Source organism: Bradysia coprophila, unplaced genomic scaffold (assembly GCF_014529535.1).
Source record: "Bradysia coprophila strain Holo2 unplaced genomic scaffold, BU_Bcop_v1 contig_350, whole genome shotgun sequence".
Taxonomy (NCBI): domain Eukaryota; kingdom Metazoa; phylum Arthropoda; class Insecta; order Diptera; family Sciaridae; genus Bradysia; species Bradysia coprophila.
In genome coordinates this window covers 4,654,057-4,668,796 of record NW_023503608.1, presented here as the reverse complement: position 1 = coordinate 4,668,796, position 14,740 = coordinate 4,654,057, and the positions used below count along the sequence as shown (strand labels likewise).

Here is a 14,740-nt window from a genome sequence, read left to right as displayed (position 1 = left end):
ATCTGTAAAAAAAACTACTTTTCACTCTTCTTAACCTGCCGGGAGGAAAATGTATTACTAGGAAATCTTGTTTTATTTCAACGGATACTTAGAAGAAAAATTTGCTTCCACTGCTCTGCTTCTGAAATTATAAATATTTAAATCGAATTTCTATGCATAATATGAATGTCACCCACATAGCGCATACCTAACTAACTACTCTTTTCAATAAAATAATTCTTTTCAAAAATAGTGTATGCAAACTTATCGAACGACATAAGCAACAAATTTATGCGCCGCTATAAATATTACTTGCGATTTTGTCTTAACTGCAAAAAATACCGTGGTTTTTTTGTTAACTGCTAAATGTTTATTACGAAAAACCGGTCGGTTTAATGACATTGAAATTCTAAAATTTTATTGATATTTGCTCTTTACAAAATAATATGCTGGATGATAAAGTCGTTAACTTTGAAGTTTACGATTATGCTTTTCGAACAGCACGTATTCCCTCTGTACACACATGTACGCCAATGGAACTGATGAAAGTAAATTTATTCTAGATTCCGTACCACCACTAAAAATATAAGATGAAACGGATAATTACAAATTGATATGAGAAAGCAATCGATTTACGATTGTATGTCTGTACCATATGGAACGGAAATGTTGGACTGGCAGCTGTAGGTTGTAACAAATAAATGAATTAATTGAATTTGGTTCTTTTAAATGATTGAAACGATGGAAATGTGAAATCAATTTTCACAAACGGATGTTTTCTTCTGTTGATTTAGCTTGATCAAATTTGCTCAGACTAAAAGGAAGATTATAAATACTTCGGCTTGGAAATTAATCCAATCGTGAACTTATACAATACAATTCTCTTTATTTTAACCGCAAATATTGATATATTGAACAAAATAGTTAAATAATGTGGGTTCGACTAACGAACATCATCTCCACCTACACGTATTATTTTCTCATGAACAAAAACTTCGTCCCTTAACCTATCTAACATAACACGAAACACCGAAACCGTATCTAAACATATATTAAACATCGAAGACAGGTCCCATTCAATCACATAAATCATCATTTTCGGAAAATTTATTGTCACATACCTAGGCAATAAATTCAATAATCAAATTGACTGTAAACAATAATTGGCCCATATTATGGATGTGGTCGACAGTAGGGAGTATTATTTGTGCAATGGAGGATTCATTTTGCAAAAATATTTTATTGCGGAAGGTCCTACGTAATTTATCACTCAGCTGACCCATTGTTGACAATAAAATTGCAGTCTATTGTTTTATGCTAAAATAATAAAAACCCAATTGATGTTGATGCTACCGTTTGTATATATAGATATAGCGGGTTCGTTTTTATTATACATACATCGTTGAATTTAATACGCAATCAAGTGAAAACAAAAACCTCGATTTATAAAAATAAAAAATGAAAAATTGTTTTGCCTACAAAAAAACTGTATAATTGATTTTAAAATCGACGACAAATGCGTACGAAGCGGCGTACACATAGAATAATCGGCAGAGGAAAAAAGGGGGAAACGCAACGATCAACACTTTTGTACTTCTGTCAACATCAACATTCATTTACATAGTGGAATAAATGGAAACAAAACAAAATGATTCCGAATAACAAATGAAATGGTTATTTTCAGCCCAGGGCTTCCCATATTGACTCCAACATTCATCCATTATTCTTGGAAATAAGCGAAGTTTATTTGGTAATCGCTAATTATCGAAAATTAATTGGGCTATATTCCATAGGAAAGCCATGGATTTGCAATGATTCGGATTGTGCCAGAAATTATAAAGTATAGTAAAAAGGACACAAATCAGAAACCATTTTTGTCGCGTTGGTGAGAACAGTTGACTAGTATGATCAGGGCCTAACTTTTAGAAAACTTTTTCTAAAATTTAACAAAATTTGTAAAATTCTCAAAATTTAATATTTTTTTTTGCAGAAAATACAAGTTTTTTTTATTTATTTTTTATCGTTCACCGACCAACTAACAGGCCAGGCTCAATGACAAGTCAGTCCATACAAAATGAAAATAATGACAACACACTTACAAAGGGAAAATTACAATGAGTTTTAGAATAGAAAATCAAACAGAAAAAATGGAAAAAATCATCTAATCTAGTCCGCGTCCAATCGAGTAAAACCAAAACATCTAGGGATCACCAGTCGAAATAGTTTCTCACCAACTCTTTATACTCAGTTATGGTGTACCCAACCACATTTAGACTGTCAAAATAAATATCGTGATTTAATTATTATATTCTGTTGAGTGGCGAGTTTCTTTGATAATTCGTAGTCATTTTCGGCAGGTAAAAGATCGCATTATGTCTAATCGTTCTCACTGGTTCACGATACGAGTGTCAACATGCTTGTGGACGATCTTGTAGAGCATAATCTCATCGCTCTCCAATCGCCTCGATTCAAGTGAGTGCATCTTCAGATACTTCAACCGCATAGGATACTTAGGCCGCGGATTAGCATTCTTTTATATGCTGTTACCACTTCCACTTGCGTCTCTGTAGCAGCTTCAACAGTAAAAACCGTTTTGATTGTATGTGTGGATCAGCTTAAAAACAGCTGAAGCAAATTCATGCTGAAATTTCACTTCCTCTGTCTGTACCCAGTCAATTAAATGATTCCCAGTTTATATTTTGGCGCAAAATTTGAATAACATCATAAACTGAAAACACTGGGGAAACGACGATGACTTTTACAACTTTATAAAATCTCAAATATGTGTAGAACTAACAATAATTTCTGTAAGAAATTTCTAGAACTGTTTAGACAATTGTTCAAGGTGAAATTGGAAAAAAAATAATTTTTGGCAGTTTTTGTGGTTTGAAAATGATTCCACACAAAAACTGGTTACCAAATGAAAATCTAGATGTTTTTAGTATTAAATACTTGTTACGATCTAACAAAAAATAAGAACACCAAAATCTAGATTTTCATTTGTTCAGTTCCTGTTCAATTACAACCCACATCAGAAAACACCTCGAATTTCACTTTTCTCTCTCTGCAGAAAAAGTTTTCTAAAAAATAGGCCCTGATATTCAACGTATGCTTTTTGTAAAATAATTGGTTAGGTTTCGTTTAAATTGGGATACCTAGGTAAAGCAAGTGGAACGAATACAGAGAATGGGATTGTAATTGTGACTCCTTTTTTGCTTCTTGTACACCTTTAACATCATCTGTTTGCATGTGAAAAAGCCTCAGATAAAGCCAACTGTAATTGTAACTATATGACGCTTACACCTCCAGCTAACGTGTATAATATCTTACGTAATTTCTCATAAATTATTGTTTTGGCTCTTGCGATTACTCGACTCGCCTTCGGCTCGTTACGCAAACCTCACACTTACCAAAACAACAAAATTTACAACCATGCATGCGATATTACCACCTTAAAATGCTAACCGAAAAGCCATTTGCATCCATGGCACAGGAACGTAATTATCTTCTATATTATCATAGATAACACAATTTTCGATGCTAAGCGTTTTTATATTTTAAGCGAAAAGGGTACCTATAATAATAATAATAAGAGAACGGGTAGAAAACTTTATACTTTATCTTCTTATACCGTCTGACATTTCATTAAAAATATTTTTCAAACTAAGTACCATAAATCACAATAAACTGTAGTTGCAGATAACCATCTTCATCCATTACACGTTAAAATATTTTTTTTTCGCCGTATATACTCTATACTACATACCCTAAACTAGACAATCAAATGCATCTGGAATCTGGAGTTAGTTCAAACAAAAGCCATTATCTATAAAACAGTGAGTGTGTGTATGTGGCTTTTGTACGAAACTTTCTCGCTTCCATGTGTATATTTCTACATTTAACATAAACATACACTTTTTTATTTGTCCCTTTTTTTCATTCCCTGCAAAAGGACACATTATTTTTGTTCACCATTGTAAACAAATTTATATATTTTTCATATGCGAATGCTCATAAATATCCGTGTCAAAAGCATCATGTTACCCACCTCTGTTATTTTCACTCTATGGAAATGTTACTTGTCCATTATAGCTAACAGTGGTCCATTTCCTCAGCATCCTCACATATGTAATAGATTGCCATATATCGCATTTGTATACCGCATACATAGTGCCTGAAACCTCGATCAATATTATATATATCTAAAGAATGGTTTTAGGTTTGTCGGTGATACAATCAATTCAGACGATATATATGTATGTGCATGTAGATTATTTAGATAAACATCATGTACAGCCATATACTATATCTATAGATATATCCCATATGCCGTCGAGATATGGGGTCACATATGCGGAAAATTAACAGTAGTTGCCGATTCTCGGTGACAAGTACAACATAATTAATTAATTTCAACCAACAGAATGTTATAAACACAAACATCAGTGGTGTATGAATATCTAAATAAAAATCCATTTATCAGAAAATTAAACGATCCCCAATCCATACTACGGATGTTGTGTATGCATAAATGTTATATGCGCTCTTTTTTCCCCCACTTCAACATAACTTCATGACATTCCACAAAAGAGTTCACCGTTTTCGCTAATACGTTTCACACGACCCGAAAAAAAAGCCGGATCATGTAATTCCCGATTATTTATTATGGAACAACCCAAACTGGCATAGACAAATTTGTCACCTGTTTAAATCAGATAATGTGACATTAAAAAATGTTTGGTTCTTCGTCAAATTGGTTATTCCTTTCGTTCGCTTTACGGCAGTTTGAAAGTGGCGTGCTCGTGGAAATATTCTCTCATCTTAAAATGTTGTTAGCTTTTTAGTAATGCAAAAAGAAAATATCATATTTTGGATGTGTATACAGTACGATATACACCTATTATACAACCAAATTATTGTCACTGCGTTAAGTAAAGGGGAGCCAGAATTGGTTTGATAAATTGAACGAAACTTTTTACCGTCGCCTGTAATAAAATTTTCAAATTATTATTTTTTGATATGCTAAGTGTTCTGCGTAGTTAGGGGTAGATGGGAGAAGATACCTACATACCAGTTCCAGTAACATCACTTGATCATTAGTTAAAATGATTTTACCTGTGAATTTGTACACCAGTCCAATAATATGAAAAACAACATTAATAATAGAGGTATAAGTTACAAGAAAGTACAAAGTGTTATGCATAATCTGAATAGAAATTTTCAATTTACTTATTGTCTTCTTGCGCGTGTGCTGGACGGTTCATTGGAATTCGCTTGTTGTTAGGACACAGACCTTTGATCAGTATATTTCTTCCGGCTGGTCTCCATTCCACACTGTCTTCAGCGTAATGTAAAATGGAATTGGCCTGTTTTTCAAAAACCTGTCGATATCGCGCTGCTACGCATGGAATACCGTTTAGAACATTTGATGGAGTGTCTTAAAGGCATTTTTGAGTCCACTTCTGCTCAGTATCTCCACGTCACTTTGCTCCAGCAACGTGCGGAAATTGGCAGGTAGATTGTCGATGGAAAATTATATTTCCGTCTTGACTGACTTCTTCGAAAAAGTCTTTGATGTATGGTGAAAAATATATATGAAAATCCATTTTCGGCCGGAGAGAACGTCCGAGAAAGTACTTTCTTGGCCGCAAATACCTATCTCTGAGAAGTACAGAAAAATTGAACTTTTCGATCGTAGAATGCGAATTTCAGTCTTCAAACACAAAAAAACTATTTTGTAAGGCGATTGAACAATGTGAGTTTACAATAAATTAAAATTAAATTAATCTGCTCACTGCGGAGAGCTAACTAATATATAAGTTCAACTAAGTTACCATAAAATGCAGCTGAGTGTCTTTTTAAGGTGAAGTTTCTTGAAAAATACACCTGTGACGCCAGATATTTAAATAAAAACCGTTTACGGCATTTCTTTACTATCCAGCTTTTATTACGTACTTCCGCTCTCAGCTCTAAACATTATAAATGTGGAAATTAAAAGATCGAAGGGTGATGGTTGTGTGTATAGACTATATACAGTATACTAACCAGGATGATGTTTATTCGAATAAGTTGGGTGGGTTCAGTTTCCAAAACCTTTACATTGTTTGTACTCGACGTTGTACTGTAGGCAATTTAGAAAATAGATTTGAAGTGCCTACAGGCATGTAAACTTTCGACACGACTTTGTACAATTATCATGGCCCTGAAAATCATCCACTTTTAGTCAATATATTCGGCTGTAGAGTAAATCAAAATTCTTCAATACTAGAGGAAAGAATGTTTCAAAAGCAGCTCGTGGGTGTTTTGCCTCGGTTAAATTTTGAATCAGTTTGAATAACGATAGCATTATGAGCGAAAACTATAATCCGAAGATTTTAAGATAATGATTCTTGACAACGGTTCGAGGTTGTGTTTTCGTCCAACTGGTTGTTTTCAGTTAGCTAAAGTATAATGACGTAATCCCAAGTTTTATTTACAAGGAATCAATACGAAACTTGCAATACCCATCTATCTTTATCAATGCTAAATGAAAACGAAACGTAGCTGAACGTTTTTCTAAGCCACTAAGAGCTTTCCTAAGCCAGGTATAGACGCATTAAGCAAAGATTTTGCATTAGTTGCTTTTTCTTGTTTTTCTCAGAGGAAAGGAGAAAAAAAAATGGAAAAAGAAATTTGACACAAAGGCTGAACGGAAAAGTTTCATGTTAGCTGGGATTAAATGTCTTTATACATCTTATCGTTACCATAATATACACAATATCCAACTAACATTTTCTTCTTCTTCTTTTTTCATATATAAAAATATACTTAGCATCGAATTTATGAAGATGAACAACTTATTAAACTTTTCTTTTTCTCTTTTTCGTTTCAGGTAAGTCGACTTATTTGATTAATTGGGACTAAAAATAACCTTGATGCGTATAATGGTAAGCGTAAAGTTTTTCAGGAGAAATAAATAAGAAAATAATGGAAATATATCAATGTCGTCATTGTTATTATTAATATAAAACAGAAGCCTTTCGAATGAATATCTCATATACTTCTCATGTCGCTTAAATAAATATGCTGGCAAAATTCAGTCAAATATGTAAGTTTAATCACATTACCATTTCGATTAAATATTCAGAATTTGTATGAATGGTAAACCACAGTCATATCCATTCATGTCTTCCGTTATAATGTTCAGATATGATGTGGAACGGCTGCTTTATGATGTCTCGAGAAAATATTTCGCAAACAAACAAAGCGTTTATTAAAACGAATGTTTATACTTAGACAGTACCAAACCGTGTAGAGAGTAGAAGGTGTATTTCGTATGACACAATTATATATAAATCGTAAATGCTTGTCATTATACATACACCGTTATAGTATGAAAGTGCTCTGGAAAAGTTGAATGTCAGTTGGAACTTTGACTTCATACATTCGGAGAAAATGAAATTTCTTCTTTGTCTCCAGCGAATTTACAGCATGATTAAGTTAAATCAACATCAACAGGAAACTAAGTAATATCAAGAAGTGGAAGAAGTACAAAAAGTTAGATGAATAAACATGAAAAGTTAATTTTAACTTCCATTCCTATTCAAAGGAATGGTTGAGGATGTGAACAGGAGTATGATTGTATTGGCCAGAATGTACGGAATCTATTTGCGGTTATATCTCCCTGGTGCGTAGACATTGGAAAAAGGAAATTTGCAAGTTACAAAAATGAAACTTTTTCATATTTCGTTATACTTACCTTACAACCGAGTAAGAATGTATTGCTTGTTCAGTACCTTAACTGATGGCAGTTAGTTAGAAGGATGAATCAAGCTATGCTTTAAGATAGTGAGACTTTCACCGAAATTTAAAGCAATAAAATAAACAAACGCCGGGAAAGTATAACATTCCTGACTTATGATTAATATTTCAGCTTCAAAACGCTTTGGTGACTTTTTGGAAATTTATTCAACGCAATTCTACAGAAGTCGAACGAAAGCCAGATAACTCTCTAAAGATTAGAAAGTTTGTCTTGAGTTTTCTTAACGTTAATTCATAGTTTAATTCACTTCCCACATAAATACTCACAGGTTATGGTAAAAGAGGAATATCCACAGTTAGTTCTGATGTTTCGTTGCGATTACATTCGTCTGTAGAATGTACAAAACAGAAAAGAGTTTTCATTGAAACACAAGTTACTGTCGTTCCACTAGGTACTCTGAAACTCAAGTCTGATAATAGAAATGAATGCCATTGGACTATAAGTTGAATAATATTTAATTCTTTAAGAGTCTAATCTAATCTGATGCAACCAAGGACATTTTTGGGAAAACATCTTAGCATATTTTCTTGAATTTTCCCACATTTTCCTTAAGTTTCCCAAATGTGGACAAATTTAGGGAAAATGGAAAAATAGTCCAAAATAGCAAGACATCAAAAGTGGTTGGTGCGCAGGATATAAAAACTTTTTTTAATAACTCTTCGCGACTACCATTGCCTCTTTTACATCTTAAAAAGAAAATTAACAAATCTAAAGGACCTTTTAAAATCTTGGGAAAGCATTCAACAATATCTTAAAACCCAAATTGAAAAAAAGGAAACCCAACAATCTTCAGTGATTATAATAATAATTAATTCAATTATAACTTTTCCCTCCATTTGTTTCCGCTAACCAGTGTTCTGAATATTAATAATCAGCCTCACATGCCTCCGCTCGACTTTGTTTTGTTGTTTTAGTTGATGAAGTGAGCGGCACTGAGATGTAGTATACACACGTACATCTATATATATATATATATACATGTGTGATTTCATTAAGATTATAAATTTTCTTATAATTGACTTATCATAATAATACTTTTGAATAATGTATAACGTCTCAGGATGAAATATGTTTTTGTGAAAATTGTCGGTTGGCCTGAGATATTTATATATATTGAATAATGAGCAGGTTTATGGAATGTAATATATATTGAAGTGATAAAGGGAGCAAGGGAGCTAGTTTAATTATGTTCCATGTAATTGTGATTTTGCTCATGGATCTTTGTGAGATAATGAAGTCTGAGGCAGCATATGGGTGTTGTTGTGCTGTGCAAATGATTACGCAATAGTTTCGCTATTAAAGTTATTGATAATTGATTTATCAACAACTGAAACTGTAAAATAGTTTTACACATGATTCAATTGTAAGAGGGCTGTCCAAGACTATTTTCAGATCATTCAATGTGCATGCATGAAATATGTACAAACTTTAATGTTTAAGCTACCAATTCTTACAACGGTCGTAGAAAATTAGATTTTCTGTCCACAGTCAGGAGCGATCTGGGTTATATTGTTACACTGCATTTGGATGTACAACGACTAATAATGTAAAAATAAATTAGGATCTGACATGTACAAGTGACTCAAATTAAAATGTAAAAGTGCTAACCACAATGTAAAACAGAACTACCGTTTTTGTGATGAGTATGCCACACCATGTCAAGCTATAACCATAGCTCGGCACAATGACTTGATGCTTTTTGGACAATTATCAACTGACTGCATCGTCACATCTCACTTATTTAGAAATTTGTCGAGCGCAGAATATAATTATCCTGCGACAAGTTGATAAGACAATAATTGTCACATGTAAATTAACCAGATCCTGCAACATATTATCGTATACCAATAGAACAAATGTGCATATAGCGTCAGTCGTATGACATGAAATTTCTAATTTCGTTGAATTTTCAAGTACGGAAAGATGTTCAAATAAATATAGCTCACATCTCGATTCATAACATTTAAATTGCTCTCCATTCTCTTCCAGCAAACGTCCAGCAATATTCGTTGTTTCGTTTGTGTACAATTTTAGTATTAGATTGTCTACAATGAGAATATGATATCTTCATCCATAAATAATACCCACCCAATTTCTAACCACTATTTCAATTAAACAACTCTAATTATACAAGCATTCTTGTTATTTATGAACAGAAATAGTATCCACACATACGTTAGTACGGAGCATATACAAATTTGTGAAATAACATTTTCTACAACATCTTGAAACACAAAATTCCATTCCTGGTTGAACATTATACATTTGTATTATTGTCGGGGATAGATCTAATATGCAAGTCGTGTATTTCGGTATAATAATACACTACTTCATGGATGAAAATTTTGTAGCTATTCAAACTTTAATTATCTACAATAAAACTTAATTTCCCGAAATTTCCCATATGGATATTTATGACACAGATGATTCACTCACAAAAAAAAAACGAACGGTAGGGGAAAAGGATGCTGTGTTTGGCGCATTCTGTTTGTGGCTAATTGCATTCCATTTTGTGTTTTTATATGTATAATAGGCAAATGGAGAGATAAATGTTTAGTTCATAATAATCCACACTCAACGGCAACGGTGTAACTGCTATCATTTTACCATTTTATACCAGAAATTACATGAAATGAAAAACACAAAAATTAATGCATCTAGATATATAACACATAAACAACGAAATTATATAATTTAAAAATACACCAAGTACCATATAACCATAACCATGTGATTACAGATTTTTCATCTTTTTTTTTCGTGAAAATGGTGTAAATTTTTAATGTGCTTTAACTGTACAATAGGTAATGTCGTACCATACCAAAAACACAATGTGTGCACAGCATTGGTTATATGGTGTGGAACGCAGTCATATATTTAAATTTAATGTCATTTTATTAGTTTAATTAAGAAGGCATAAAAAATGCAACATATGTTTTGTAGTTCCGTTTTATCGCATTTGTACGTACACACTGATATATTGTATATTGTACACCTAAAAAACACCAGAATACGAACTTGTTTAACATAAACGTTTTTCGAGTCAAATTTACTGAAACATTTATATACTTGAGGTTTTATGAGGTGTATGAGATAGAGACTAAATGTTTTATGGATAGCGATTGATCTGCTCGTTGTATACATATTTTATGTTCGCCTTTTGTTTGCGATGTTCTTGTTTCGTTTTTTTCTTTTTAATTGCTTATCCAAGTCATTGTAAAATTCTCATTTTAATTCCGTTTTATTGGGGATAGGAGTGGGAGTGTTTTCGTGAAATAAAATGTTTACACATTTCTGGAACGATATCAAAAGATGTTCGTGGGGGGTCAGAAAATCGAAATTCATGGATTCTACAAAACATTTTCCTTCCTTTGACAATCATTTATTTATGTGTCTGTATGTTTGCGTATCTATATACACTGTTCTCGTTATCAGGAGTCCGATCCTTTTATCGTTCACGAGTCAATCTTAAAACTAACGAAGTAAAAGATTTTCAATTTAAACATGATGAGTCGAGTCACAGATTCAATTATTATACCGTGATGCGCCTGGTTGACTGTAAAAGTTTTTAAATATAATTGGTACATCAAAAGTTTTATTTTCGCATCCATTAAGCAGAAAATGACATTATTTTATGTTGACTTTATGAAGGATATTCAACAAAACGTTTAAAATAATTGTTTTCATATGCCTGCATTTATGTTGATAAATTTCCAGGAAAAAAAATCATTTCCGCTTGTAACCACACCGAAATGCTCAATAAAAAATTTTAAGGGCTGTGTCGTATATCAGTTCTCAAATTTAATTAAATGTATGCTTGTACACACTTTGATGATAATAATTAAATAACGACGCCCGTTATTATTAATAATATGACAGAACAGTTCAGCTTTCAGTGGAGTATGAACGAATAAAGCGACAGCTGAACTTATTCCGTCAACTATGAAACCATAATATGAGGAAAAAATATTAAAATTTAATTTCCTTATTACATTGAACCAAACTCGAGTGAAATTCAAAATCTATTTTTCCATTTTCTCGAACTTTACAAATTAATTAGAGGAAATTAGAGAAGTTTTTCTGATGGCAAGGTATTTTCATAAATGATAACAAATTTATTGTTCATCATCTGTCCACAAGTTAACAAGTTAACAGTCCATCGTTTGACGAATTTGTTACAATTTTTATAAGCCGTAAAAACGGTAAACATCTCATCCATCTTCTACAAATATTTACGAAACGTACGAAACAAAAAGTTCAATATTATTATACAGTGTGGTTGGAACAAACCACTATAAAGTCTTCGCCGACATCCGTTTCTTTTCACCATTTAACCACGTCAATATTAATGGGCATAACAAGCTTCATCATGAAGACGTAATCTGACTATGAGATTTGAATTTTTGTTAGGCAGAAATAGCCAGATTAACTTCGTTTAGAGATCTTTCGATTTCTAGTACTGTAAGCGACTTACCCAACGCATGAAGTTAGCTTTAATTATCGGAGTTGTGCGATGAGTAAACGTGACTTAATATTAACATGTCCGTACAAAATTGATTAACAAAGTCATCATCACTTCTTATTCAAGCTTTAAATGATTTATGATGGTACAATGAACCGATTTTAAGTAGATTTTCAAAAAAAAATTACGTTGCTGAGTATGGTCATTTATTACAAAAGATTTTCAAGTTGTACACTGCTTTGATGAATTCGACAACCTCCGCATAGGAAACTGTTTCGGATCACCTGCTCTGAATTGCCATCTGCTTGACAAGCTATCCAATCCACATTCGGTAAACAATACTTGTCGTCGTAGCTCCCCATTTTCTAAAACTTGCTCCTCACTGGCATTCAGGCATTGATCGGTATCGGTTCGTTTTATTTGAAAAGTATCTAAATCGTTGCTCATCAACAGATACCAATGACTAAGTGTGCGGTCTGGATCTCGCATATCAACTGCTTCAATAATTGGAATTGATACGTTGTTGTTGGAAACGACGCTCAAACAATTATAGACGCCGTAACAAAAGAAAAATATTTCGCTGTCATGAATATATGCGTTACGGAATGGTACCCAAAGGGAGCGAGATTGCGGCGAAAGGAGCACATTTCTGGTGCGATTTCGCGAATCGGGGGGATACATAAATTCTTTCGTTGCAACATTTTCTATGCTCCAATCACCATCCGATGTGAAGAGTGGCTTTAACTTGGATGGAAGTTCGTTTTCAATCTGCAACAGAATACAATTGTTGAAGTCAGATCTAGAATACTTCAAAGACATTATGCGGGTAAGAATATGGTAGACATGTTTGTAGTTCGACTCATTCCGCATTCTCGATAATATTTTACCCACGAACTGCATCTGGTTTTGGTACGGTATGGCTTCTGTAATTTCTAACACTTTGTTCATGGCATCAAAGCTATTCAAATCGACCACACGCGCTAAATTAGGTACAACGTCGACGTTGCTAGTCCCTTTGATAGAGGCCACGAAATCGTTCAATCTTTGACTTATATAATGAGAAACGTTCGTGTGGATTTTCACATAAAAATCTTTCCCCTCATCTGTCGCAGTACTTTCCAGTCGGGTATAAATGAAATTCTCGAACCGAAGCACATTGACCAAGTCCAGGCCATTCGAATCGATTGTGTTGCTTAAAACGTTGCAAGCTTCTTGACGTAGTTCGGTCGTCACGATTTGATCAATGAACCGTAATAAATTATCGAAATTGTCCACGTAATGTTGAGTAAAAAATTTGACCACATCACCGAATTGTTCCTTAGCGTTAGACATTTGGTCCAGTTTAACCATCGCTGACGACGTTCTATTTCTGTCGATTTCTGATGCGCACATTTGAACCAAAATTTGATCGAATTGAGATCGAATGTCTTGTTGTGCTACAACATTGGTAGTTGCATCGATAAGGGATGTTGTCGCAGCGCGGATGGATCCCGCATGTGTCGCAACAAGACCCAGGAACAAAACCAGAAAATTCACTGAATTCATTTTACCAAAGTGTGTGTTCACCGTGTTCACTTCATTAATAATGATCCGTTATTGCGTTCGATTTTAATTTTCAAAAGATCACTGCACTTGCACCGTCTACGGAATTTGTTATTTCCGGAAAGAATTGTTTTTTGCTTCTTCTGAACCACCAAAATATTGCGACTGATACATTTTAAGAATCGACAGTATTTTAGCGAAAGTCAACATTTAGTTATCAACATTCTAAAATAACACAGCTTGACCTTTTTGATGTATTTGAAAAAAAAAAGAGTAACGTTCAGTTAACAGTGGACATATTAAATGGGAATGTCTGACGAAAAAGCTCTATTTCTCCGTTTTTCTGCAGTGAAAATTCTTTAGAACTCAAAAACTACAAACTTAGTCCTTTAAAAATCAATTTTTTGTCCCTTTAGTTGACCACAATTCTCAGCAAGTTCTGAATGTGTTGATGAACTCTTGTTTTGTTAGGTTTTTTTTATTCATACAGTCGAGGAAATTTAGTTTTCGGGTTTTCCAAAGGTATTAATCTTATTTAACCCACACTTTTTCCCACAACAATGGGATCCACAAATTTAAATTTAGTTAACACAACGGTCACAATGACGGCGCTGCAGTCACGATGTCAAAATGTGATATAGGGTGGCTAATTAAATTTTGGTTTTAGCTACATTTTCTCTTGCTTTTTAATTATTACATCAGGCTTCTAAATTAAGAGTACCTTTATGCAATATAAACCGTTTGAGTTTGAAAAAAGATGTTTTGTATCAGTGAACGATATAGGAAAGCGTTCAGTACGTCTCAACAAACAAAAGAACGTAAAACATATTTGTATATTTAGCCACCCTACGTCCGTCATCGCTTCTATTGTCTTCAAAAACATATTGTGTGCTTGTCATGATATGTATCAGAAGTTTGTTTATTTATGTGTCTCATCTAAAATGCTGGCCAGCAAA

The 14,740-nt window shown here is 33.3% G+C and overlaps 2 protein-coding genes across 2 annotated transcripts in view; one reads left to right on the top strand and one right to left on the bottom strand.

Moving 5' to 3' along the window:
• The window catches only part of LOC119080356 (hemicentin-1-like), a 259,563-nt gene that overhangs the window by 78,792 nt on the left and 166,031 nt on the right, over positions 1 to 14,740 (top strand). The window lies entirely within an intron of this gene.
• Positions 12,429 to 14,000, bottom strand: LOC119080358. The gene is made up of 2 exons (XM_037188659.1): positions 13,873 to 14,000; positions 12,429 to 13,811 (listed from the first exon to the last, which is right to left on the bottom strand). The coding sequence occupies exon 2, from the start codon at positions 13,785 to 13,787 to the stop codon at positions 12,465 to 12,467; it is 1,323 nt and encodes a 440-aa protein (XP_037044554.1). The 5' UTR covers positions 13,788 to 13,811; positions 13,873 to 14,000; the 3' UTR covers positions 12,429 to 12,464.

Excerpts from the sequence above, each read along its gene's own strand:
- LOC119080358 (XM_037188659.1), bottom strand. The coding sequence starts at position 13,787 with ATGAATTCAGTGAATTTTCTGGTTTTGTTCCTGGGTCTTGTTGCGACA.